The 26342-nt window shown below is 49.8% G+C and overlaps 1 protein-coding gene across 10 annotated transcripts in view; it reads left to right on the top strand.

Annotated features, from left to right (window-relative positions):
* Nucleotides 1-26342, top strand: part of LOC125712851 (pleckstrin homology-like domain family B member 1) — a 75874-nt gene that overhangs the window by 29069 nt on the left and 20463 nt on the right. For 9 of the 10 annotated variants that reach the window (XM_048983349.1, XM_048983352.1, XM_048983351.1 and 6 more), the window contains exons 5-8: nt 9893-10018; nt 14548-16028; nt 25776-26009; nt 26095-26241. In XM_048983349.1, the coding sequence (XP_048839306.1) occupies nt 9893-10018; nt 14548-16028; nt 25776-26009; nt 26095-26241 (1988 nt within the window). Of the gene's footprint in view, nt 1-2075; nt 2727-9892; nt 10019-14547; nt 16029-25775; nt 26010-26094; nt 26242-26342 lie in introns of those variants that run through there. The other variant, XM_048983356.1, reaches the window with a different exon arrangement.

Below are 26342 nucleotides of genomic sequence, written 5' to 3'. Positions count from 1 at the left end.
ATAACCTCCCAATAATAAAAATGGGCTAATTCAATCCCCCCAATAATCACATCCCCCCCCTTATATGGGTGGAGACCTCAACTTCCCCAATGTTCAAACCAAAGTTACGCCCTTAGCATCTGCTAAATAAATATAATGTTAAAATGAAAACATAACTCTGGTATTTGGAATCCTGCCAGGTTGTCTTAGCGTAGTCATATTGCATCGCGATTCCTTTTAACCTCACGTCATATTTTCTTGTTAAGCGCGGTTGTTTATCACAGTTCGATGTGGTCCGTCCTACCAAGAGGACCATGGTTTTCTCGGAAATTTGAGTGCATCAGACTATTTTTGTTTGGCTCTAAAATATCGCCTTCACTTCCTGGCCACCTGGGGAGGTTAATGGCTGCTGAGATTGAAGGCCCCATCGAGATCAGATGTGAAGGCCTGTCTGCTTCAGCTTTCTCGCCGTCGGTGGGTCAGCGCAGCTCACACGATCACACCACATCGAAGACGTTTCTGTGGATCTACTGGGAATTAGGTAACTTGGTGGTTGAAGAAGCGGACGGAAACTGCGGAACCGCAAATTTAGATTCCCTGGCTGTTGTATCCTTGAGGGATCTTCTAACCTGAATTGCCATGGCGAAATATTTCTAATAATAAATAATCAATGTATGGAAAATGACAAATGGTCAGTCCAAGGAGGAAGAAGAAGCCCAGAATTATCCAACCAGGATATCCGTTGATTTGACCATGAGCTGTCAAAAAATATGCTCCAAGCAATAAATTATTCCTTGATGTGACTAATCATAACCTTCGGCATGAAACATACAGGCTGCTTGTATACACACATACTACATCGTGTTAGTGCCATGTAATGGGAGGAGCGTTAAAAGCCATGAAAACTTCCTACAGTTATCTTGTGGTAACTGCAAGTGTTGCCATCTTGAGCTGGTGACAGATGGACATTTTCTTCCGGTGTCAAGTGGGTCTCCTTAGGGTACTCTGGTGTCCCCCTGCAGTCCAAAGGGACGTATTTAAGTTAATTGTCATCTCTTAATTGCCTGATCCGTCACAAGCTGGACTTAGGCATGGTGGACTCCTCGAAAGCACGTGTCTTTGTAACCTGCCATTTGTCTCACTTGTACCCAAGAAAGGGGTCCGCTAAATGGAATAAATGTAAAAATAAATGCAAGTCTCACACTTTTGATCACGGTAGCCAGAAGCGGTTGGGAATGGTGTTAAATGATCTAGAACACTAACATTGTGATAATTTCACTGTTACATATGGCGCTGGTGTTTTCCAATTTGCCCTGGAGGGCAGCGCAGAAAAACAATTAACCGTAATTAACTGTTTTGTTTCTCGCCTCGGCAACTGACTTCGTTGGCAGACACCAGTGATGGGATGGTTGAGGTTTCCATGGTAACGGGGCACGTCGCCTGCGCTCCACAAAAGAGGGGTTTTACTCCCCGTCTTCACCCCCATTCTCATCGCTTTCTCCTTCAGCGTGTCACTGCCTTCCACTGCCTTAATCATTTAAGACAATGGCAACGCCGTTTTAGTGCTTCAAAGCGAATTTCGGGGCATTTCGGAATTCCTTCTGTTTTGCTACATTCTTGCTTTCCGACGGCATATTTGAACAGAACCACCACAACCTATAAATAATATAAAACACAAAGCACTATGTAAAAATACAAAGCGATTAAATATTTTAATCGGAAGCAGGAACGCAGGCTTTAGTATTTAACTTTTACGAAACAAACTAGCATACCAATTCACATAGACATGTTAAATCAAAATACTCCTATATGTAAATCAGTAATATTAATACAGAGGGTCCCTAGTAGGTTTTAGTTTTTAAAGAGATAAAATAAATAGAAGAAATATAATACCTCGTTCTAGTAGTCTATAAATTCATTATTTGTTTGCCTGTCGTGAGAAAATGCAGGGAAATTCGATTGTCTATATACGCTAAAAACAAGATTCAAGAAAATTCTATGAAGGGGGACATTTTTATTGCTATCGCGGAACAACGTACGGAGCAAAATGCAGGTTTTGACAAAGGAGGTCGGAGGTGCGCCCCTCCTCTTTCGCCCCCCCCTGCACATGGCAGCAGCGCCACGGAGCCTGACGGCAGCGGCTCCCGTCCGCTCCACTCCGGGCCACATTCCCACTCCTCTCTTACAATAAGCTGGTTTCGTGAAAAGCGATTAAGTTGGACAGCTGTTCTGCTCCCGAAAGCCCGCTGCGTCGCCCGGGGCGCCGCGATCCGCCAGAAGCGCAGCGCTGTGTCCGCGGCCGCGGGGCGCCGCGCCTGCCCTTCACTTCGGGGAGAATCCGAAGATCGAAGCCAAGTTATGCTGCTACAAACAATACTTACGATTTAAAAAAACTATTATTTGCGCAGAAGGTGAAGAGTTTGGTTCACTCGTCGTGGACGAAGACGATTAATAAGTTACTCTGCCCGTAAACCTGTTTGAAGTACAGAATATTGCATTTGAATGACTTGACATTGGTTCGGTTGCGGCACAAAGCTGGAATATTGAGCTTTTTCCAGCGTGAGCAGCGTAATGAAACAGGTGGACGTTTGCGCTGATGTGAGCGACTGTTGGGACAATACTGACTGACATTATCATCACAAAGGCATCGGACAGAAAGTGCGCTGAAAGCGCGATGCTTTCCACATAAGACCAGAGGCAATGTGGACTTCGGGGGATTCTGCTCCTTTGGTTCATTGGCTCTGAGCGTAAGTGCTTAACTTTGCGGCTAGCGTGTGATTTTTGGACCTGATTTTCGGTGGGATGGTGCTGCCAGGTAAAATCACGCACACTGTCGCGCGCCTCCCCGCACGTCTGCAAGCGAAATCACTATGATCGTGGTTTCTCTTTTTCATTTGTGTTTTCACGGCCACGTATTCCTTATCCGATTACTGCAGCGGAGGCGGTACGACTGGCTAGTTGAAGTGAAAGCGATTCACTGATCATTCACATAAAGCTGACACTTTAAAAAGACGTTTGCGGTAACGTGCTGATTTGCGCTCTCGTTCCGCTTTTACTAAGGGGGATACTGTGCAGCTGGCAAACACAAAAAACCGCATTCTTTTATTGCACCTTCAAACTTGTAGAGAGACTAGACGTTTTAGGCTGTGATTTATATACACAAATGAATGGGACACGTGGAGTCTGAAATCAGAATATTCCAGATTAGTTCTGTGTTCTGTATGCTAGACCGCCTTGTTGAAGATTATTCATTTAAGTGATGACTAATATTGACTCAGCAATTTACTTGGACCATGCAGACCGCTTAAGAATTAGCAAGGCAGAGCTTGTTTCCAAACCTGTTAAATCATTCATGCGGTCAGACTAACAAAAAGCATCATGTACGGAATGCAGGAAACACGGAAAACTATGGAAGAGTCAGTTTGCAACCAGACAGCCATCGGCTGTTTTTAAATCTTGATCTAATTCGTTTTTACAAGGGGATCTCGCTAATTTCTGTGCCAGGGCGATATTCTTGTTCAGTTTGGCGTCGTCTTTGGCAGGCAATATATTATTACACTTCTATTTCTGGCCAGCACGACCAAGGGCTGCTGTCAACTGTCTCCGTAAGGGCTTTATTTTTTACCCTGTCGTTTGGCCGCTCGCCGGGCAACGGTGAGTCGCTGAAATAAAGTTTAATCATGGGAATAAATAAAACGAGTACATGGTGGTTAATAACGACCATCTTTCGTAACGTCAGCCGATCCCCGAGTCCATGCAGACGAACTGCCACCTTTCAGAGTAAAAGATGCTTATTTGCCGTGACCATTTCGGCAAATTTTGGTTCTTGTTACTTATTTACCTCTGTAGTTTGTATGCAGTCTTGACCTAGTTGGTTGGTAAATCCGATCTTTGACCAGCCGGGAATTTCCACGCTAACTTTGTCTGCCTTCAGTTGACACCAATTGAATTGTTTGTTAAAAGAAAACAATAAAACATTTGTTTACTTCTCTATTTTTAGATCCTTATCACCATTCTCAGGAGTCATTACCCTCGGCACATTAGTGGTAGTATAGTTTAAGGTCAGTATAGATTAGTGTCGAAGGAGATAAATATTTAATGCTCCCCAGTGTCAGCAGCTGTGGACGACCCTGTGATTTTACTTCTTAATTTTAGTTCTTGCTATATTTCGACTGATGCTTCCCGTCCTTGTTTATAGTGAAAATGCGCGCGTCTGGCACCAGATCGCGCAGATACGTATCATATGCGCTTTGTGTTTAATGGCAGCCATCTGTTAGAGGGACCTGCGTAAATGCAGGGAGCAGCGGGGAAATGACGGACCTGGACATCTGTCAGACTTATGTCGCTTGTCTGCTGACTTCTGTTCGTCGACATTTTCGCCCACGTGTCAAATATATTCTGTGATAAATTTGTTGATATGTGATTAGCGTTTTTTTTTTTGTTTCTGGAAATTTTCCATTTGGAAAACGTAACTTCGTGGTATATACGGTTCTCGGTGGTATAAATCGAATTATAAATCTCCCCTTTTTCACAAATGATAGTTTATTCCGTAGATATATCTCTCATCTTTAATAATGGGGTCTTCAGATAACAGATTAACAGGAAGTTTCTAGAAACATTGACGGTGGAAGCCAGATCTGTAGTCGGGTTGCTATCTCCCCTCCTCTGGTGGTCTTTTAATTTCCTTTCCGGAGAGGAGATTACAACAAAAATATGAAACCCTCAAAGGGAATATGTTGAACCCGCCTCAGTCCATTTATATACACATGTAAGTATAAACTTTGTAGATTACCTAACTGTCTTTGAAATGGACAGTGTGGTCGGGGCGGTTATGGGGAGAGATAATGAGCTGCTCTAATTGCACGAGGAAGGTCTAGATTCTCTAATAATCCAAACACTGCTGGCAGAAGGTGTCCAACAGTAGCTGCTGTGGGGTATCTGTGATCTGGCAGACAAGACACCCAGGCTGCCCCCTGGGGGGTCGGAGTCTCAAAAGGACATGGGGCTAAATGCCATCAAACTGGGTGAGCCTTGGAGTATCTCCTTGATGGTGCAGACTTGGATAAGTGCTGTGGTAGCTTGGAATGGAGGTCTCTCCTACTGTCAGGTCTCTCCTACTGTCAGGTCTCTCCTACTGTCAGGTCTCTCCTACTGTCAGGTCTCTCCTACTGTCAGGTCTCTCCTACTGTCAGGTCTCTCCTACTGCGAGTCATTCTCCACTGTAAACGCCGTGGTAGCATCTTCTGTGCTTCTACTTCATCAGCTTTTTTTCCAAGTAATATTTATCTATATGACCCTTGCAGTCTATTCTAGGTTGATCCTATATTTCTGTGGTAGATAAGGAATACATTGGGAATTCTAGTATAAATGTGTTAGCTGCAATAGACCTGACTTAATTCCTGCATAGTGTGGCTGCTTTTCAAAAAAAAAATTACATACAGTTCATTGGACAGAATGCCTGGTTGTTTTCTTCAGGAGCTGAACAAAGTCAGCCGATGAGATCGTAATTCAGCGGACTGCGGTCCGGTGGTCCTTCTGGTCCAGGGGTCTGGCTCAATGCACCAACTTGGAGCTATGAGTGAAGAATCAGAAAGTGTGTGTGTGAGAGAGAGAGAGAGATTTGCACACTGCAGTTTTATCCACCCAATGACACTTGATCGAACCAGTTTCGGACCAGAATACTAAAAATACTGTGCTTAAATTTGTTTCAAATATAAATGTAACCATTTCGAATTTAAAAACGTAGTAGAAAATAAGAGCAGTGGTCTATGTGGACAGTCTCTTGGCGCCCTGCCGTGTTCTCTGTCTTTCCTGTGTATTCTTAGGTAGCGTTTACGGAATCACACTACAGGTGCATCGTGGAGACGCAAATGCGGTCATGACTTGGGACACTACAGTAATAAACAGGCTGCAACCTCTCATCTGACTCGCGCTCTCCATTTGTCTCAGCTTTGATATAAATATTCATATTTTTATTAAGAGGCTGGTAGTCAGGGACACTGACTCGTAGTACAAAGCTTGTCATTTCCAAATTCTCCTGTTTTACCCTTGAGAAACAGACTTATACTGAATTACTTGAGCGACCAGCTGCATAACTGAATACAAATTACTCTGAGTAGAAGGATCAGCTAGTCAATTAAATGTATTTCAATCGTCTAAGAAATTTAACGTATAAGAAGATAATCAGTCATCAGTAATTATGGCTGTATAAAAAGGAATCATAGCTTTTTATTATGGAAGGGTTTGCAAGAGTCTGGGAATTAGTTGGATAATGTTCTGTTTGACACGGGGAACTCGCTGGTGAAGCTGTTCCCGATGCAGGCGACGCAGATTTATGTGTCCTGCTTGGGCCCGTTTGTCTCTTGCCGCTTAAGGCCGTCTCCCTACAAACGACCTTGTGAATCTTAATCCTGGAGAGGGCCCCCATGCTCCTCAGCCAGCCGACTACATGCCCCCCTCCCCATCCTGCCCACAATAAAGGGGCCAGCACAGATTAAACGCAGGGATGTCGGTGAGGTTCTGAGCCAACCAGATAACGGAGGCTGTAAAAGCAACGTCTCGTTCGTTGGCCGGGGGGGGGGGGGGGGGGGGCTGGACGCCTGTCGTGAGATTAAACGGGTTTATTTTATGATGCGCGGTCGGGATCATTAGGACAATGGGAGTAGGCCGCCTCCCGAGGGGGCTGAAGCGATGCTGACGTCACGTAAGACATTAGCGCTACAGCACCGCACCAGCCATCGCAGTGCCAGTGGCGGCAGCTATCAGCACTGGCTGAAACTGGCTACAGCACTAATAGCAGCATAAATAGTAATTCTTACAGCTTGAGTGGTGTTTCAGTGATTCAGGCTTTCAACTGGGAAAAACAACGGAATTGGAGTTTATTTCTCGCATGCAGTCCTAGTACAAGGCATTTGTTTTGGTGTGATTCGCCACATTAAATAAAAATAAAATAAAACACAAAAATAGCAGAGTATTATAATAGTGCAGTAACCAACAAACAATGTAGAGTGCATATATAAGTAAGCAAAATGAGATATTTGGATAAGATGCAATGGGACAAACCGGCCGGTCAGTTTAGGGCAGAACAGTCATACCCATCGTGAAGCTGAAATATCGTAACATGGACCATTGTAGCTTGTTTCTGTAGCAAAAATAGCAGCAGTAGCATCTATAAGTTGAGGTATCAGTCGCTGCAGTATTTTCCATGTCTGGTTTTGGCCAGAGCTACATTATCTGGACGGTGCTGTTTCTGGTTGCTTCTGTCTCATGGATCGCCGTAGTATTGCTACCAGCAATACTGCCAGAGGAGTAACGTTGTTGCCTGTAGTACTGGCGGTCGGTTGCCACGGCGCCAGGACTAAGAGTACCAGCATCCCCAGGCCTTGACCCCCAGGGGTGAGTGGTGGCTGTTGTCACGGCACCTGAATGTGATGCAGATTCCTGTCTAAATAGGGGTGATGACCAAAGGCGAGAAGCCAGGCGAAGGCCGGGTGGAACATCTCAACATCTCATCCAGCGTCTGTGCCGCTGCATCTCATAATTGCCCAAAATTGCTCCAGGAGGAAACGGGCATTTTGGCACCGTGACCCCCCACCCAGTAACCGCTCCTCTTCTCTTCCCCCACAGTCTGATGGTTTGTCTTATCACATCCTCCTTCAGAGATAAGATACTGACACCCTGGAGACAACAGGGCGTTTAGAGCAGGCGGGGGCTGGTGGGGGCTGGCGGGGGCGTGACACTCTGCGTGAAGGTCTTTCCGGTCTGTGCATTACTTTAAACAGGATAGACTCCCAGCTTCAGAGAGGTGCACCCCCCTCGTCCCCTCCTCTGGGGATCAGTCCAGGAAAAGACAACATCACACATTGTCTGCTAACTGTAAACAGCAGTCTTCAGATCTAGGTTAGATCTACTAGGACCTAATTCTTCTTGCTGTGGGCAAGGAGGCGTAGAGGGCGGCCATTTCTATTAATGAGCTGCTTTTTTTAAAACGTAGCTACATGTTACATGTTACCACTCGTTTCTTGGAGGATTATGGGAAATCTGTATCCGATATTTAATTTTTCCTCCCGAGTCGGCAAAGGACTTGTTTCATGCATGGAATTGAACATTTGCAGTGCTGGGCATTTTAGGTCTAGAAGTTACAAATCCAGACCAGGATTTTGTTTCCACCAACCCGCTGAGTCCTCTGTGACTGTGACTCTTTATGCTCGGCTGGTTGGTAAAAACAGAACCTTGGTATGAGTTTGTGGTTTCAGGACCTGAAATGCTCTGCACTGAACGTTTGTCACAGATCACTGTTCTCCCCCCAGTGATTCTTGAGAACATGTCTGGTCAACATTGTGTCACAGGTTTGGCGAAGTATAAACGGGATTCCACACAGCAAAGCAAGATGGGATGGGATGCTGTGGAGGTGATGTATGACTGGGAGAAGAGTGTCCCGGTTTACAAGACAGAAAAACGAGAAATGGAGTTTATATGCCGGTTTGTCGCCATGCTTTTCATTCGGCAGATGCTCTCCACATACATATTTTGAGACAGCAGACTCAGCCAGTCCCTGAAGCAAGTCGGGCTTAACGCCTTCGCTCAGGTGCCTAACAGTGAAATTATGCTGCCGATACTGAGATTTGAACCAACACGCCCTGTTTAGCGCCGCGAGAGAAACGGCGGTAAAGTGAATTAAAGGGGCGTGGTCTGTGGTCAGCAGGACAGCACGACCTGTCCCGTGTCTCACAGGCTTCTGCGTCCCACGGTAAACATGGGTGGATTGGGAAGGGCGCTCAGCTGGATGAATAATCCCACGCGCCTCCACGGATCTTTTCGCATCGCCCCCGTGTAGCCTGCCGGTATCTATTTGCCTGTTTGGGTCTATGGGCTGGCAGGGCTCTCCTGAGCCGGGCACACGGTGTGACAGTTTTCCCTGCGGGACGCTGTGCCCCCCCCAGGAATAAAAGGGCACCTGCCCTTCTTTTGTATTGTTTTTTTTTTCTTTCCACAAACATGCTTCCCGGCTTTTTCCACCACTCCGGTGGCAGGTGGTTGGGGGGGGGGGCACCGAGATTTCCGGCACGGACCCCCTTACGTCCTCAGCGCCGTATTTACCAAGGTGTCACCGGCCGATTTGTTCCCCCGGTAACGGGACCGACTGGCCGCTGAGTCACAGCCCTGAGAAATGAGATCTGCTTCCCTTGGCCCAGTGGTCCATGGCGCTGCCCGAAACGCTGTGCTGGTGCCAGGCGGCCTCTGTGACCCGCCTTCTTTGGGCGGGCCGTCTCCAGCCCCCGAGCCTGACGCTGGTGTGTGGGCTCCACTGCTGCGGTCGGCCTTCTTCATCTCCCCCGCCTCACGGCCTGGGCTGGGGCGTTGGCACACTAATGAGCTTCTGCACAGACGCCAAGGACCCCCCCCCCCCCCGCCTCCCCAATTTCCCATGCCCTCAGGGACCAGCAAAGTCTGCACCCCCACCACACACACCACTTCGTGGTACATAAATACATCTAACAGGTGAAGGGCGGAACTCTCCTTTGGTCGAACTTCTTAATATCCAGAAGGCAATTTAGTGCCTGGTTGTGTGATGGCTCTTCATGCCTGATTGGTTCAGTTAGATCACATACGAGGGGCAACTTGGGAGCATAAGAGGGGCCAAAATTCATACAGAGAGGTCAACCTTATCATTAGCCAATGATATGCTTTGAATCGGTGAGTGACGGGGGAGGGGCCAATCAGCTTCCAGGCGGGGGCTGGTACTTTGCCTATTTGAAAAAACACTCTCATTAATTTGTATCTCGCATACCCTTATGTTGCCTGGATTTTGTTCCGGTGTTTATCTACAGTCATGGACTTTAAACTGCTTTTGCTTGTTTCTGGCGGCTCCCGCCATTGCGCATCACTAACGCTCAGTTTGCTCTCTGCACAGGCTGTATGCTGTGTTTCGGCCAGTCGGCCTTTTTCCGCTTTAACCACCCAGAAGAGGCCTTCAGGATGAAAAGCATGCTGCCAGGGGTGGGCCAGACCCCCGGCGGAGGCTACAGGATCCACGCAGGTGAGTCTCCTCCACCATGGGTGCAGCCCCTACCTTCAAAACGGCTCTACGGCGCCCCCTGTGTGTGCTCCCCTCCTCCTACCGCCACCCTAACCCTATATCCTGCCACTTAGGGGAGAAACGTGCCCCACCCTGACTGGAACTGGCATCCATCGACTTGAAATCGTAGACGAGCTGAAGTCGGGCTTCGCGGTCGGTGATACGGTTTTTCTTCGACGTCTCCCCGTCAAACGGATCTACGGGCACAGAAGAGCCGTTAGGAATTGTGGTTACGAACGGTGTTTTGTCTGGTCAGAATGTGGTACGGTAGCAGTAAACAAGAAGCACGATGACGGACGGGGACTGCCGGGGACACGCAGGCGTGTGTGGCACCTCCGAGGGCAGCTCCTCCGTGCCCATACATCCGTCTGACAGGGAGACGTCGAATAAAACCGCATCACCCAACACGCAGCCCGACTTCAGCTCTGCACGGATGCCGTAGCTGCACGAGTCTGCATTTTGTGCCTTAGTGGTGAGCGGCTGCTTTAATTTCACGTATAATCCGGTGAGAGGCAGCCTTAAGCTTTAGTGACGCTCGCGTGACTGTCGGCAGAAATGCCCCTTCATCACTGATGGCTTTAATACCCACTTTCAAGCCCTTGAAAGAAGGGTGAGCTCACCTTGGCATTCAGGGGTCGGATGATCTCAGCGCAGCAGGTTAGGGATTCATGCCTGGCCCCAGAAGGTTGTGGGTTCTAATCCTTAGAGAAAGGTCCTTAACACCAGTTGTCTTACAGATGCTGACTGGGCCTGCTCACTTCTCTTGACTTGTAAATAAATAGATGTAAATACCCTGGCCACACAGGTGTTGGTCAGATTGATGCATTGCTAGCTGTGATCTTCCCCCAGGTGTCTACCGTGATACGCTTTGTGGCTGAACAGATGAGCCTGCATGCTGAAGAATGCACTGGGGGATTGGTTGTGGTCAGGGCTGGGGACAAGGGACACTTGGTTATGTGTCTTTTAAAATGATTTTTTACACTGGCTGATGATAAATCGTTTCTGCACAAGACAGAATCTGTTTTCTCACGAGAGATTCGGACAGATGTCATTTCCTGCTGTGAGGCTAGTCCTGTAATTAGAACTCCTGAAATATCTGAACAAACGTTTTCTGTTTGTTTTTTGTTTACAGATGTGGTCTTAAAAAAAAACAAAAACAAATTATATATAAAAAAACAACAAAAAACAAATTTAAATACGTAAAGTGGTGGACTTTTTGGTTTTTCAAAGCAAGAAAAGCCAAGATTAGTTGTGAAAACATTGTTACTCGCACTGCTGTCCCTGCCAGGGAGAATCCCACAGACTTTCAAAAGAGTGTTTAGTGCCCTAGAAAATGGCTACTGTGCTGTCAGGGAAACGTGTACCCTCTGTGGAATCCTGAATCCAGTTTACACCCCCCCGAAGATCCATGTAAACCCTGCAATCAGCCTCGGGGGGTGGGGAGAATCTGAGCACCTATGTGACGTCATTTTTAATTACAGAGCGCCCCGTAGTGTACGGCTGGCGCCTAATTAAACAGCGACTTGTTTCTACGTGGCAGTTGAAAGAAGGAGTGGGAGGGAGGAGGAGAAGAGAAAGCGCCGGCTGTTTTCCCGAACTGGACTGGGTACGTGCTGTACTCCGCTAGTGGCCAGCAGAGGGCAGAAATGGGCAGATTCAGCGCCTGTACAAGGCAGGATTGCTTGACCGGCGCTGGCAGGGATTCAGTCTGTAAGAAAAGCGTCACTCGGCGTGTGGGTCATAAACATAAAAGGATTGCATGATTGTATCCACGTTTCAGGCAATCATCAGGAAATAACACGCGTCCAGGAGTCCACCGAGCCTATTATCTACTTCACTTCCTCGCAGCCTCTTGCTGACACAACACCTGTCATACTGGTCCGTGTTCACGCGGCGGTGCCCCGTGTTGGTTTGTGCCCCTCGACGTCGTCACCTCTTTCCCTGAGATCCCAATGGCCAAACGTGCAAACAGCAGCAGCCCTGAGAAATCAAGAAGGCGCTTCTAAAATGGGTCTTAGGCAGCTGATGGGGAGGGCGGAGCTGGGGAGTCGTAGCTTCAGTACTGGGAGGCTGTTTTACAAGCTCGAGTCCCTAAAGCAGCTGCGGGCTTTTCTGTACTCCAGACATCTACACGGCGTTGGGGCTCTGTTTGACAGCTGTCTGTTGTATTTAAGCGACCCCCACCCTCTTTATTCCATATTTCATATGTTCTCCTCTGATGTAGTTTATTGCCATCCTCACAACACACAGTCACTTTAATCTAATCACATCTCGTAGACATTAATTTCCTTTCCCGCGATATCTCCTTCAGTCCCTGCCTAGATTTGTAGCCTTTTATACGAGTCACTAAAACAATAGATACATTTGTTTGAAACGAATGACTATTTGATTTAAAACCGGTTTAATGTTTTTTTTCAGTGTATTTTTAAACACTAGTTTCCGGCGTATATTGTTATTTGTAATAAATAATTTATTTTTCAATAATATAATATTGACACAACTTTAAATAATAGTCATAATAATATACAATAGTTGCTTATGGTGCACGTTATTTGCCAAAAACGGAATGTGTTTTTGATTTCAGCTTTAAAAATAACCTACGAATTATGTTTGAGAGAGTTTTTATTTCTGAGAAAATGAACCGTGCATCATGTGGAAGTAACTCGCCATGTTCGCGGTTCCACACGAACCCCGCGGAGACGCGCTGCCGTAAGTGGCGGACGGGGCGCTTTAAAAAGGGGAATCCGGAGATCGCACCGCCCCTCCGGAGCGCCGTCCGCCAGTCACATCGCTACCGCGGGGAGGGGAGGGCAAGCGAAGGGAAGCGGAGGGGAGGCTGTGAGCCGCCAGTGGCAACCGGCGAACGGACAGCGATCCAGGCAGCCAGCGGGCTGGAGGGTCGCGGTGCCGCTGATCGTTTCCCTGAAGGCTGAGGGCGGGTTTGCAGCCCCTGATCGCCGGCGTTGGCAGCAGAGACCTTCCTTCTCGGTGAGTGGAGGTGCGTCTGCACGGTGCATCTTCTAACAGGGGCGCCTTCTCTCTTCTCTCTCGTTTTCTGTCATAAATCCGTGCTGTGATTTTGTTTTGTTCCGTGAGTAAACATCGCAGGTAACTGACCATTTTATATGCGATATATGACGGGGAGGGGAGGGGGGTAATTGAAAAGAGCCTGTCTTTTTATTGACGTGCATTTCACAATTTTTATTTTTTTCAAAGGCTCGCGGTCAAATGAGAAATACGCGTTTGTTTCCTGAGCAAATCTACTAAAGGCAATGAATGCAACAAAGGAAATTTTGCCAATGACAGCAGGGGCAGCGTGCATAAGCGTTACCCGAAGTGACCGTCTCTCAGCCTTATTTCCGCTTAGTCCCACTGCACACTCGTTTTAAGAGATTTACGAGACACACAATTTATTTCTGCGCCGTGTATTGACATTTCACTTATTCTTGTGACTAAGTCTTCGATGGAATTGTATAAGTACGAGTCAGGTGTATATATTTTAACTGCTTTTTTTAATAATCCTTTTTCATACATGGAAAACGGTAGTGATGCTCTGCTTGCTTCCGTTTTTTTCATGCCTGAACGCATGAGTTCAGGTGAGTCCGCACCTTACCTGCTGATTGGCTGCAAGGTCAGCGTGTCTCTTCCTCCAGATGACCGTCTCTTCCCTCCTGGCCAAATGAGTTCCTCCTCTGTGCGGTCGGACAACTTTGCGTTTCCTCTTTCAGCTTCGTAAGGGTTTTAATACTCTGGCAGTGTTTATTGATCTCCTTCCATCCACTCCTACTTGTGGAGAAAAGACTGACTGATCGATTGGTCGAACGAGGCACGGCATAATCATGTGGTCCGTTCGGACCGGGATCAGAAGCTGGTAGCACTTTGGCTCTGGAGATTCTGGATCCTGTGTCTGTCATGTCAGGGAGATGAGGTTCTTACAGGATAGGCAGCAATAAGATCTACCTTTAAGCTATTTTTTATTAAACTGGGGTCTCATCGACCCCCAACAACCACCCAACTCCGGAAGCAAGATAGCATCTGGTGTAAATATGCCACTGGACTGCAGTTTACAAACATAACAGTTCCAGCATCCGGGTTAAAGTGAGGCTAAAAAAGCAAAAATATTTCCTTATCTTCAAGGCTGCAGCCGTCACACACCTTTGGCCTCGCGGGGCGGAAATTCGCCCGTAGCCCTGCTTCTAGCCATCGACTGCCAGGAGCACGAACAGTGTCTCATTCCTTGCAATTAACATGTAAGGTTACTCTCTGTGCTTGTGCTTGTTGGCACATTGCTGGGGCCCCAGGCTGCCCCCAGTGGGATAAAAAGGGGGGGGGATGTAGGGATGATTCTAAGGGCCTCTGAGTGACACAGGCCCTGAAAAATTTGGAACATAATTGGATTGCTCTAGGTTGGGGGCCTGATATGACATACTCTCATGGGGCCTAAGATCTGTAGTGGACCCCTTCGTTGACCTCAGTGTCCTCCTTTGCAGATTCGGACAGCTTGGTCAATGGGAACCACCAGGCGGGCCTGCCTGAGTCCCATCCGGTCCCGCGAGAGCGCACGCGCCCCGAGCACAGCGCGCTGGTCACGTCTATCGAGAAGGACCTGCAGGACATCATGGACTCGCTGGTGATGGAAGAGCCCCAGGCCTCCGCGTCCTTGCAGCCTAAAAAGGCTGCTGGACCCCCAGCAGCCCAGTCACCCCTCTCCCCTGTGGTGAACGGTGGTGGCCGCTACCTGCTGTCCCCGCCCACCAGCCCGGGCGCCATGTCCGTGGGCTCCAGCTACGAGAACGCCTCGCCCCCTTTCTCCCCACTCTCCTCTCCTTCGGGGGCCAGTAGCGGGAGCTACACCAGCCCCTCCCCAGGCCCCTGCCAAGATCCGGCCCCCTCCCTGCCCCCAGTGCCTGTCCGCTCGTCCAGCTACAACCACGTGGTGCAGCCGCCCATCCCCCAGCCCCGGACCGCGCTGTCCAGCTTCGGTATCGGACCCAGGGTGCCGGAGAGCCCCAAGCTTCAGAGGAAAGTATTGCTGGAGGCCCCCCCGAGTCCCACCCCCTCGCGGCGGGGTCTAAATCTGGAGAGGGCCCCGAACAGCCCCCGGCCGAACCATGGCTTGCCATCGGTCTCCGTGTCCTCGGCTCCTGGGGACAGCAGCTCCCTGGACAGGCTCTCGGTGAAGCAGGGCAGCCCCAGGCTGACTTCCAAGTTTCCCAGCACATTGTCTTCCCCAGTCCCACAGGTCTCCAGGGCAGCAGCCCTTCAAGACCGCCCGCAGAGCCCCTTCCACGACCTAGGCCCTGCAGACCGCTCGCTGACTGCCAGCCCATCCTGGCACCTCTCGCCACCCCAACGCTCCTTCCAGCCCCCGTTGGACCCCATCATCCACATCATCCCGGGCGGCGGCTCGCAGGTGCAGCAACAGCGCCCCCTGCAGCCTCCAGAGAGCCCTCGTCTGGCTCGGCGCAACCAGGAGGTCGGCGGCGGAGGCGGCAGCATTAGCATGCGTGAGCTCCCCCCTCTGAGCCCCTCCTTGGGTCGGCGCGGTGTGCCTGTGCTGCCCGGTGCTCTCCCCGGGACCGGGCCGGTGATCAGGCCACCAGACAGAGCCCCTGCCAAGCTGGTGCCAGAGAGCCCGCGACTCCGCCGCAAGGCCGGCTCCCCCCCGGACGACGCTTTCGGGACCCGGGGGGTGCGAGCCCGGAGCCCATCGCCCACCTCCGGCTTGCTGAAGGACAGCGGGAGGAAGGGTTCAGTGGGTTATGGGGTCACCCTCCCTGGCACCTCCCCGCTCCCCAGCCCCCGGGCCCCCCGCAAGATGTCCGCTGAGCTGGGGAGGCCTGTCGGACACCCAGGGATGAGGGAGCGCAAGAACAGCATCACGGAGATCAGCGACAACGAAGATGAGCTGCTGGAGTACCACCGGCGGCAGCGCGAGGAGAGGCTCCGCGAGCAGGAGATGGAGAGGCTGGTAAGTGGGCCGGCCAATCGGCACACGGCACTTCCCAGCACCGGCCAATGAGTTTGTCACTGCCTGTCACACGGTACAGGTACTTCTGGGTTGTTGCGTGGGCTTTCTTTCAGCCCTTCCATGCATACAGAATAAACTCAAAGAAATGCATGTTAGTAGTGTAGGAGAGTTTATTGGTTTTGTTGTGACCTTTTATGACATTTCTTTGGAAGAGTGGACCTCGTTGGAGAGCTCGCTTCCATTCAGGGAGGCGGATAGAGAGGAAGGACTCTCAGCTCATTTACGGTCCATGGTGTTTCTCCATCGCGAGCAGAATGAGCATCATTTTCCTCTGCCTGGAGGTAGTTTCCATGGCAACCTATTGTTTGTCGAGCATGAGGGGGTGTATTGGGCGGGTGGACGCATTGCAGAGCGAGGGCATCCTGGGTAACTTCGTTTTGCCCAACGCTTTGCAGAGGTCTGCATCCTCTTCACATGGGGAGGCTGCCCTCCTGACCGGAGGGCCCTCTGTCTCTCTCCAGATACTGGGGCTAAATGGTGAAGCCCATCTGTCTCCTCATTGGCTGCCAATCTCCCTGTCAGTCGCTGTAGATCCTGCCCCCCTGTCCAGTACTTTTCTTCTCTAATTTGTCACATGAAGTCAGGTGACCTGGGTTAGATGCAGAGTCTCCAGAGAGCTGTTGTGCTGTTGAGTGAGGACTTTGGGCTGAATTTTTTTCAGGAGACCCCTGGATGACACTAACAACTAAATGGCTAAAAATATTTAGCAAAAATGCTTCCGATCACCTTGGGTATTGTGTGAGTGGACTTGGCCTGCAGCTGCTGCTTTGATGCGACCTGGATGAAACTTTGTTTTTCAACACAAAGACCGAGAGAGACGGGGAGTCTCAATACTAAGAACGCAAAGACCGTACTTGTGGTCTTGGCAAGACCGCTCCTGTGAACTTGCCTTCCAAGAATGCACTTGGGGTGCAATGAATTGTGGGATTGGTCAGGTTCGGCGAGGATGCAACCAATGTACCGTTGATATTTGGGGCGGAGCAAGACCAAACATCCAGGGATTTTTACCTTCCTCTGAACTTCTGTCCTTAGTGTCGGAACTGGCCGTCGGCAATGGAAGATGATGTGAAACAGGGTACAGGAGAACACTAGTACGGTCAAGTACGCATATTGAGATTCAGATACAGCCTGCAGATGTTATCTGCCTGCAGTGGAGAAAGGTGGAAGGCCAGAGGTCAGCAGAGATTCTGACAGCTGACATTTTCAAACGGAAGGAACGGCCAAGAGGGTCTGGGTTTGGCCGGGACCGATCAAATAGTCAACTAAGTAATCAAGAGTGACAGAAAGGGGGCAGCAGGGAGCAGACCCTCCCCGGGCATCTTCATAGGGTTACACTGCTTATTGTCTGCTCCTGCACAATGTTAGCCTATTTATAAAGGATAATTGGGCACATTATGGTATAATGGGCACTGCCCTGCCTTAAAATGGGCCTTAACAGACCTAGGGCAAGTCAGAGAACAATTTGAAGAAATGCTACAATAAGGATTATTTTCCAGCCGAAATAATGGCTGCTGTTTCCAAGCAAGCGTATCTTTTTACAGCATGAGCATTATTTTGGTGATCTGCCGGCAGAAGCGGGAAAGACTTGGCAAGACTGACGGCAAAGCTGGCTAACTTACCTCGCCCCCCTGGTTTGGCTTTTCAGGGAGGAGACGTTTTGGTTTCTATTTGACTTCACTGACTTGAAATGAAAATGAAGGCACTGGGCTTCGTGTGACTTTGGGCCTAATTAAATGTTTTCCAGCTGGGGAGAGCTGAGGTGCTGCTTCTTCTCCTTTGTTTAGTTCTGCAGTGACTCATCTGATGAGTTACTTATCTGGTATCACCGTTGTATGGAAGCAGTCGGTTTAACCTCCTACCAGCAGGTGGTGCTGTGCCGTGGGACCGTGCCCAAGCTGCTCATATGCTCACCCGTCTGTTTGCAGTCACAGTTGTAGAGCTGAGGATCTCAGAGGTTCAGTGCTGAGACGGCACACATTCTTGAAGGCTTTTAAAGCCCCCCCTGCAAGACACTGGCGTCCGGGGGGCTATATTTACCCAGTGGGTGAGTGTGATTCATTTCCGAGACGCCTCCCTGCCCCCAGCTGTCCGCCCCTCTGATCCTGGCAAGGGGCTGGGGTAGGAACATACCCCACCATGTGGTTACTCCATGCTATATTTGGAGGTGGGTTTTTGGACTTTCTTGGCCGGCATACTTGGCACGCAGAACCCGGCCCATGGAGCGCCGTTGGGGAGCCGCTATGCCCGTCGCCGGATCGCTGACAGCCTTAGCGCCCCGCTGCCCGTTTCTAAGTAGTGACATCACGGGGCGTCCTGGATGCCTGCGCTCAGATGTAAACTTAGAGTTTCAAAATCGCCAAGGGGAGAAGATCGTCGTCTCCAAGGCCTTCTGGGACAGAGGCAGCAACCCGGGTGCATTGCATGCTATTTATTTGCTAGGCACTTATCCAAATGTGACGTATAATTGAGAACGCAAGATCAGATAGTCCCTGCGACAATTGAGGGCTAAGGGCCTCGCTCAGGGATCGAACTTGTGTCCTTCTGATCATAGATACATTGTCTGTACCCACTGTGCCACACACCATCACGTTGACCGCAGGGTAGAGAATTGGCTTGATTCGCTCAGTACCCTGCATGTCAGTTTTTCAGTTTATTTGTACCACATACACAGAACATGCATTGCAAAGTTCTGCTTGTAATATGAATGTGAAATATAATGTCACACGAAGAACAAAGATGGGTTAGGGTTAGGAAAGGGAGGCAAGCCAAGAGGGAGGGGCTTTTATAATGTATGATTTAGCGATACCCCCCAGCACTGACAAGAGAGGGTTTTTTGTAATGGACTGTACATTAAATCACGGGTTAAGTGCAGGATAAATCACTGGTCTTGCTCATATATTTTCTGTGTTTTTTTTCCTTGCTCTTGGTTAAATTGCAGCGACATTGAACGAGCGGTTTTGAAGTCGCGGTGTCTAGCGTGAGATGTTTATGGTCCCTGCTCGTCTACGCCTTTGTGTCTGTGTAAGTTTACAGCGAGGGGGGAGTAGGGGGGTGGAAAAACTTGATTAGCTCTGGAGGGCTTGCATAAATCCACGTCCTTCTTCCAAACAATGAGTATCCTCTCCATAAAGAGACAACGTTGCCCTTTAAGTTTTTCAGTTTACCGTTCCTGTGACGTCCGCGACGACACCTCAGCATGTGCGGGTCCGATCCTCGCAGCAGCAGCTCTAGAATGTTCCGTGATGGCAGCAAACTTTACATCCCCGTGCATATTGCCCTGATCCCCAAAACGTGGCCTATTGGGTTTGACAGACATGGCAGGAGAGCCGGTGGGAAAGGATCCATCTGGCATTTACCACCTAATGAAAAGTGATTGGCGTCAAAGGCTAACATCGATCTCGCTCTGTTTATGTGCTGCTGTGGTCAGACGCTGTGGTCCTGGTTGGGCAGGAGACTAGAAAAAGTGACCGTTCTGTCTGTTATTACGATCGGCTATGGGACGAGCCGTTTACAGCCCCGCTCCTTTGTTTCGTGGTACTACAGGTGGGCTGGGTTATTTTTGGTGAATGATAAAAGGTCTTTTTTGTTTTATAGTTTCTCACCATATTTATATATATTTTTTAATCCTTGATTAAAGGACTGTTTTTAAAGCACATTTTGTCAGTAATTTTGTTTACGCGCTTCTATATTTTACACGGTAAACGCTTTCTCAACACCTGTTTACCTTTCGGTCCCCATACCCTTTGGGAGTCCATGCAGGGACAGTGACTGCATGTGCGGCGTTTCTTCTGAAAAATGGCTGCCGATTTTTCTTGCCGGCGTCTCTGTGCCCATCGAGGAGTGAGTTGCCTGCATGTATAATCCTCCCAGGAGCTGCAAGTAGGCAACAGTCCACTAGAGGTCTCTACAGCACCAACATCTGGCTTGTAAAACCAGAGACAGCTGTAATTCCTACAAATAAATTAAATTAAAATCTCCTTTCACGCAAGGATATCTTTTCACTGGGAATCTACACAGTTGTTTTGAGTAACTTATGCTTTTAATTTTGAAAATGAGAATTTCTTTCAAATCTCATTGTGGTAGAATCGCATGCACGGTCATGTTCGGTGCGTGATTTATAGTTGGCAATCAGCCTAACTGCATGTCCTTGGACCGTGGGGGGGAATCTGGAGCACTTGGCGGAAACTTGCACAAAATGGCGAGAACATGTAAGCTACACGCACGCAGACAGCGAGGGCAGGATTCCCAGCGCCGGGGGGGTTAGGCAACCCGCTGACCCACCTCTCTGGCTCGTGTGGTGGTACATTCTGTAACTAATTATTTTTTTTTTTTACAGTCATTTCATTTGAATGTTATAAATGAAAAATCTCAGATTTGCTGATGAGGGTCAGATTTGCAATTCCAGTCTTGTCTGTGACCGTAAGACAAGAGCTTAAACAGGAGTGTTCATAGCTGTCCCATACTCGCAACATTCTCATCCCAAATGCCCCTCTCCCCTAGAGACAAGCCTGCCTCCCCCCCCCCCCCCCCCCCCAACATGCAGTCCCTCCCCTAGCAGCAAGCCAAGACCTTCCTTATAACTTCACAGTGGTCGTGACCTCGCCCCCTCATTGACTAAGCCCCTCCTACCCAGCCTCCGAGCTCCGCGCCACCGTCAGTTGCAGGGCACTCTCCAGGCTACGAGGAGCATGTCAGCTGGAAACTGGGCATAGGCTCAGAGGAGGGTCCCGAAACGCGCTGTTGGCCAGGGTAGGGGGAGGGCGAGAGGAAGACCTGTCCTCTGTGACCCGAAAGCAGTGCTGCCACCACAGGACACGGAATGGATGAGGCGAGGGACCAAGCCGTGGCTTACCTCCTGTCTCTGGTCCAGGAGAATCCAACCTTCCTGAACAACATCGCCTCTCTGATGAAGGTACCTCAATGCTGTATACTTTTGAAAATGCGCTCATTATTTATAAACCGCTCTCCAGATGGTGCCAGGGTGGCATGAGGTCTCGTGTAGTGCTTTATCCCGTCTGCTCAACGTGGAGGTAACTATAGAAACGGCAAACGCCCCTGATGACAGTGGATCAGATCAGATTCTCAACTCCCGCGATCCTAGATCCAGGATCAGATTGACCCGTGGTGTTATGGTTTGAGATATGAGCATCTCCATGACGTCCAGCATGCTGGGGCGAGTTCCCTCAGGTGCTGGGTCGCCGTTGGGAGTGTTGAGTCTGATATCAAGCGCTCTTCATCTCTGGTAGGCTTGTTTTGAAATCGTGATGTTTGTGCTTGACTGTGAGAACGGGGACCGTCGAGACCTCGCCCCAAATCCCGGGGGTTTTTAAGGACTGGAATTTCCTCGTTCCCATTTTTCAGCGACACAAACTTATATTTTTTTTATTTGGCCTCAGCATAAATTTTCGTAAATCTCAACTTTGCATTTTGATGTTGGTCGGAGGTTAAGGGTTATTCTGGATTTATGCATGACTAGAGAATGTAATGTCCCCCCTGTGGCCGGTGGGGTCACCTCAGGCCGGGATGGAGGTGGAATGGCAAGCTTTATCCTGGGAAGCTGGGCCGAGGACTCGTCTCATGGTTGGTCAGGGGCCCTTTGACCTGCAGGGGGGTTTCAGCATGTCTGTCCGCTTTGGTGGCCAAGAACTTAGATTATATGGCAAGGCGGCCAAAAGCACCACAGTCAACGGAACCTCGAGCAGGCCCGCGATCAGCTGACCTTTAAGAGGCACGGAAATTACTCTGGACTCATTAGCCGCTAAGCAGATTAGCACCTTTAGTACCGAGTGCCATTTCGGTCCAGTGTGTAATGTAGTCTCGTGTACAGCTTCCTGGGTGTCGGCCCAGACCTCTGAGCAGGGGCCTGCATGGTCCGATCTCCAGGGGACGCCTGCATTTGCGTCACGGTGTGAGACCTGTGACCCAGATCACGACCCAGAACTGGTAAGATGGAAACATCGGCAGCCAAATGATTACATTTCAATTTCAACGTGTGATATACCTGCAGAGCAAACGGTGAGGCTGTGTGGGTTACCTTCAAACAACAAAGGCCGCCTCTCGACCGTCCCCCATCCTCCACGCGTGCAGAGTTTAAATACGGGGCCACCTTGCCTGGTTTCGGTGTTGGCCCCCGTTGCTGTGGAGAAACTGCATCGTACACCTCCCACCGTCTGCCATGTCTGCTGGGGAGTCATTAACCCTTCAGGACGCCTAAGCGGCCTTCTGCACACTCGGGTCTCTGCCAAAAGCCCGTTCGCCGGAGTCTGGAGAGCTGTTACCAGTGACTGCCCTCCTAGGACAAGCACAGGCCCAATGCATGAACTCAGACTGAACTCCTCTGCCTTCGGCGACAGAATCCGAGCAGGAAGCTGGTGAATCGTCGCCCCGAACTGCTTATTTGATCAGGGCTCCTGTCCTTACAGGTCCTGGCATTTTTTCCACTTTTGCTTTATATTCCATAGAGGTGCAGAACATATCAGTATCGGCCAACATTCAATAAAATGAAGACATCAGCGTCGGTCCGGTGTATCGGTCTTGGTTGGTATTTATGCAGCATTCAAACAGCATCAGAGCTAAAGACGCAACTTCTGAAATAATGGAGATGATCAAAGTGAACAATCATCCGTTTTCCATATCTGAGCAGAAGGGACTTGTTTACCACTTAGCGCCTCGCTACGGCATCCAATGTCGCCTCTGCTTCACTGACGTCTCACCGTCCCCATTATATGTAGCAGATCATACGTCACTCTCTCTAATGTGCGATGCCACTAACACTATTGCATTTAAAATTCATCTGTATTTAAAGCTTCTTGTAATTGATTCTTTTCACTAGAAGTGAATGTTTGTGGACCTCAGTACTAGTTTTCATTCCCTACTCGCTACCCCCATGTTCTCGGAATTACGACAAACCATCCCGAATCTCGGATGATGTGGTTTCTACTCTGTTCTTGGGATCTTAAGACGTAACATCAGCAGAGTCGGTTTCGCCACTGATTTGTGAAGCACAGAGTTTGGCCAGTTATCGGTAATATTAGACAGAAATATTTCGGTTATCGGTATTGGCCATAATTTCTATGCCGGAGCTCCGCTAATGATACGTCGCGTGATGCGCCTAAGGGCTTTAGTTTTTTACATGCTCTGGCTTTGTAATGCTGATAGTGCGAGTTTGTCACTTCCTGTGTAGCTGGACAGTTTCTTCACCCGTTTGCTGCATCAGAGATGGATTTTACAAGCGTGTGGGTGCACCTTCAGGCCGACCCCCACCCTAAAATTAGTGGTGGACAGGAATAGGAGGCACACTTGTACTGGCTTCTGGTGGTGTGGACGTCTCGGCCCAGTCAGTAGCAGGATGTGGGGGTGGGGGGGGGGGTTTATGTATGCGTGTCAGACGGAGAGAGAGGGGGGACGACAAGGCCCGGCACAGAGTGAACTCGCTCTGGAATGTGGGGCACTCCATGGGTGGGGCGGCCTGTGGACTTTACACCCACATGGACCCTGTCCTGCCGGAGTGGGGGCTGAATGCCTCGGCTCTCTGAGGTGGGGGCTTTCGGGGAAACAGCCAATTACTGTGGCTGCAGCCGGTCAACCGTTCGATTATGGCTATAAAGCTGAGCATCCGATGTTGTCGACCTTTGACCCCAGGCGAGGGTGCAGATCCGGCCCCCTCTCAGAGGATCGGAGGCCTTGTTACGTCTGCAAGGCCAGCGGTGGGAAAGAGCGGGGGGGGGGGGGGGCTTTACGTGGGAGGAGTTGTGTAGTCTGAACAGTTTCTGTGCAGATCGCAGCTGTTCAGGGTCAGTGGCCAAGGCATAAGCAAACTAAGCAGCTGCTTAGGGCCCAGCGGCCAGCAGGGGGCGCCCTATCCGATCAGCCTGTCAGAATGGGAAGGGAGATGGCAAATGACAACTAGGTTAATAAAATGTAGAAACCACTAAAACCCGCACAGCACAAGGTCACAATCTCATTGTGCCCACTTAGGTTTTATCTGTATTCGTTTAAGGTCGATTCCCGTCTTTATTTGACTTCTGGGCTGTGATTTTTTTTCTCTTTTTTCTCCGAAGTGCTTAGAGCACTTTGTTCAAAGGACAGTCTGAAATGCTTTCACTGTGCACTCTCTGTGCTGCTCAGGCCTACACGTTAGCTTTTAACACTTCGCTGTGATACGGGGAGACTGACGTGAGCTGGCAGGTTTATATAAGAGAGACTGGTCTCGCTGTGGGTTTTTCGGCCTTTGAAGTACCGCTCGGAATGTTCCAGGTTCTCACTAAACCGCTGATAGTACAGCTTGGGGGCGATGAGACAGTGTGAGGGAGGTTTATTATCTCTGAGATAACCCACATCTTGGACAGTGTTTGCGTAGGAGCGTCAAGGCGGTGTTTGGGATGGAGGATGGTGTTCGGTGGTTGGGTTAGTGCCAGGTGGGAGGGGCCTTGTTTGTTCATCTGTCTCACGCCTCTGTCAGCGAGTCACAGAACGAGGCGACGACCTCAGGAGCTCCGTGTGGATGTCTGCTCTTCCTAGACCCGTGGTCGCTGTACACAGCCATGAGGGTGAGTCTGGCAGAGGGCAGTTGCATTTGCGCCGCAGTCTGCACCCTGCGGTCCTGTCCAATCGGAATGAGCGTCCCTGCCGCTTGTTGCTATTGGTTTTGGCTTGTTTGCTTGTCAGCGAATCACAAGTTTCTGAGGAACTGTGACTGGAAACATTAAAAAGTGGCCCAGGTTAGATTTAATAAGTTAAAATGTTTTATTTTGTGGCCAAAGATGGTAGTGATGAGTGGATACCTCGCTTTCATTTCCGCTGCAGGGTTCTCCCACTGATTATGGTATTTCAGTACGCATCAAACTATATTTTTCAAGGTTTATTTTGATTCCTTGTCCTAATGGAAATTGAAATTGACCAATATTGTAGTTGAACAAAATTGTGTTTGTGTCTCCAAGTTGCAGGTGTTTGTGTGTGGGATACAGAGAGTTTGGGGCTAAAGATGCAGATGCATAGTTAGAATGTCGATAGGTGAAGGTCTCGGAGGCGTGTGTGGTGGTACAGTTGAGTTGGTGTCCCCCGTAAAATAGAGCTGAATAAATGGGTGGAAATTATAAGTCTTCAGGCGCCACCTTGTGTTGATGCCAGGTGATCGCAGGCTAGCCAGGCCACAACTGGCTCCAGGTGGAGTCACACAGTCTGGGGATGGGCAGGGGGTATGGGGAGGTCAGTGGAGGTTGGGGGGGGGGGGGGGGGGCTCTGGCTTATTTAGGGTGGGCCCAGGGCGGCAGCTGTCGGTCCCCCTCACTGTGTGTGGTTTGCAATTGATGATGGAATGGGGGCAGTGCTGAAGGATGTGGCTTATGCTGAAGGCATTACCAGCCAAAAGAGCTCCACTATAACCTGGTCGATTTCAGCTGGACTCCAACTAACACAGACACAGTGAGTTGTTCTACATGCAACAACGTGGGAAGAAGGGTTTCTCGCCAGTCGGCCTGTGAGACTTCAAATCTAACTCAGCTGTGTGTACGAGTCATTGAGGTCATCATGGTCATCCAGTGAGACAGGATGCGGCTTTATGAGGGTGTAAAGTCAACAAAAGCTTTGGGAGGCCTAATTACCGGTCACATTCTGCAACAGTGAGGAGGTCTCTCCTGACTCTCATTGACTCTGAAGTCTTCCCCTCTACCCCTTCCATATCTGCAGGAGCGGCAGCGGCTGGAGACCATCCTGAACCTCTGCGCTGAGTACAACAAGAGTGATGGACCCAGCATGGACGGGGCGGGGCGACTGGGCTTCCCCGGCGAGTCAGGGGGTGTCGGGAGACCCTCCATGGAGATGGTTGGCGCGGCGCCTCTCCGGGCCCCACCGAGGCCCAGGGAAAGTGACGAGGAGAACCTGAAGGAGGAGTGCAGCAGCACTGAGAGCACCCATCATGAGGTGGGGGCCCAGGGAGAGATACGTAGCATGTCCGCTGATCCTGGGTCAGGTTGCCACTGATGACTTACCTTCGTCCCTCATGTAGCATGAGGACTCACCAGTACTGGGCAGTGCCGGCCGGCAGGAGTTGGCCTGCATGGAGGAGGAGCGCGTCCGAGTCCTGGCACGAGTCGACGAGCTGAAGACACGAGTTACTGAGCTGGAGCAACAGCTGCAGGAGTCCAGGCATGAGGTGAAGCCAATGGGAGATGGGGGAGACCAGGAGGACTGGGAATGCTCAGTGTGCTACCAGACAGGAAGCAGATCCATGTCACTTCCTGTGTAGCTGATTGC

This window comes from Brienomyrus brachyistius, chromosome 18 (genome assembly GCF_023856365.1).
Source record: "Brienomyrus brachyistius isolate T26 chromosome 18, BBRACH_0.4, whole genome shotgun sequence".
In the NCBI taxonomy this organism is placed as follows: Eukaryota; Metazoa; Chordata; class Actinopteri; order Osteoglossiformes; family Mormyridae; genus Brienomyrus; species Brienomyrus brachyistius.
This window is presented reverse-complemented; position numbering and strand designations above follow the sequence as displayed.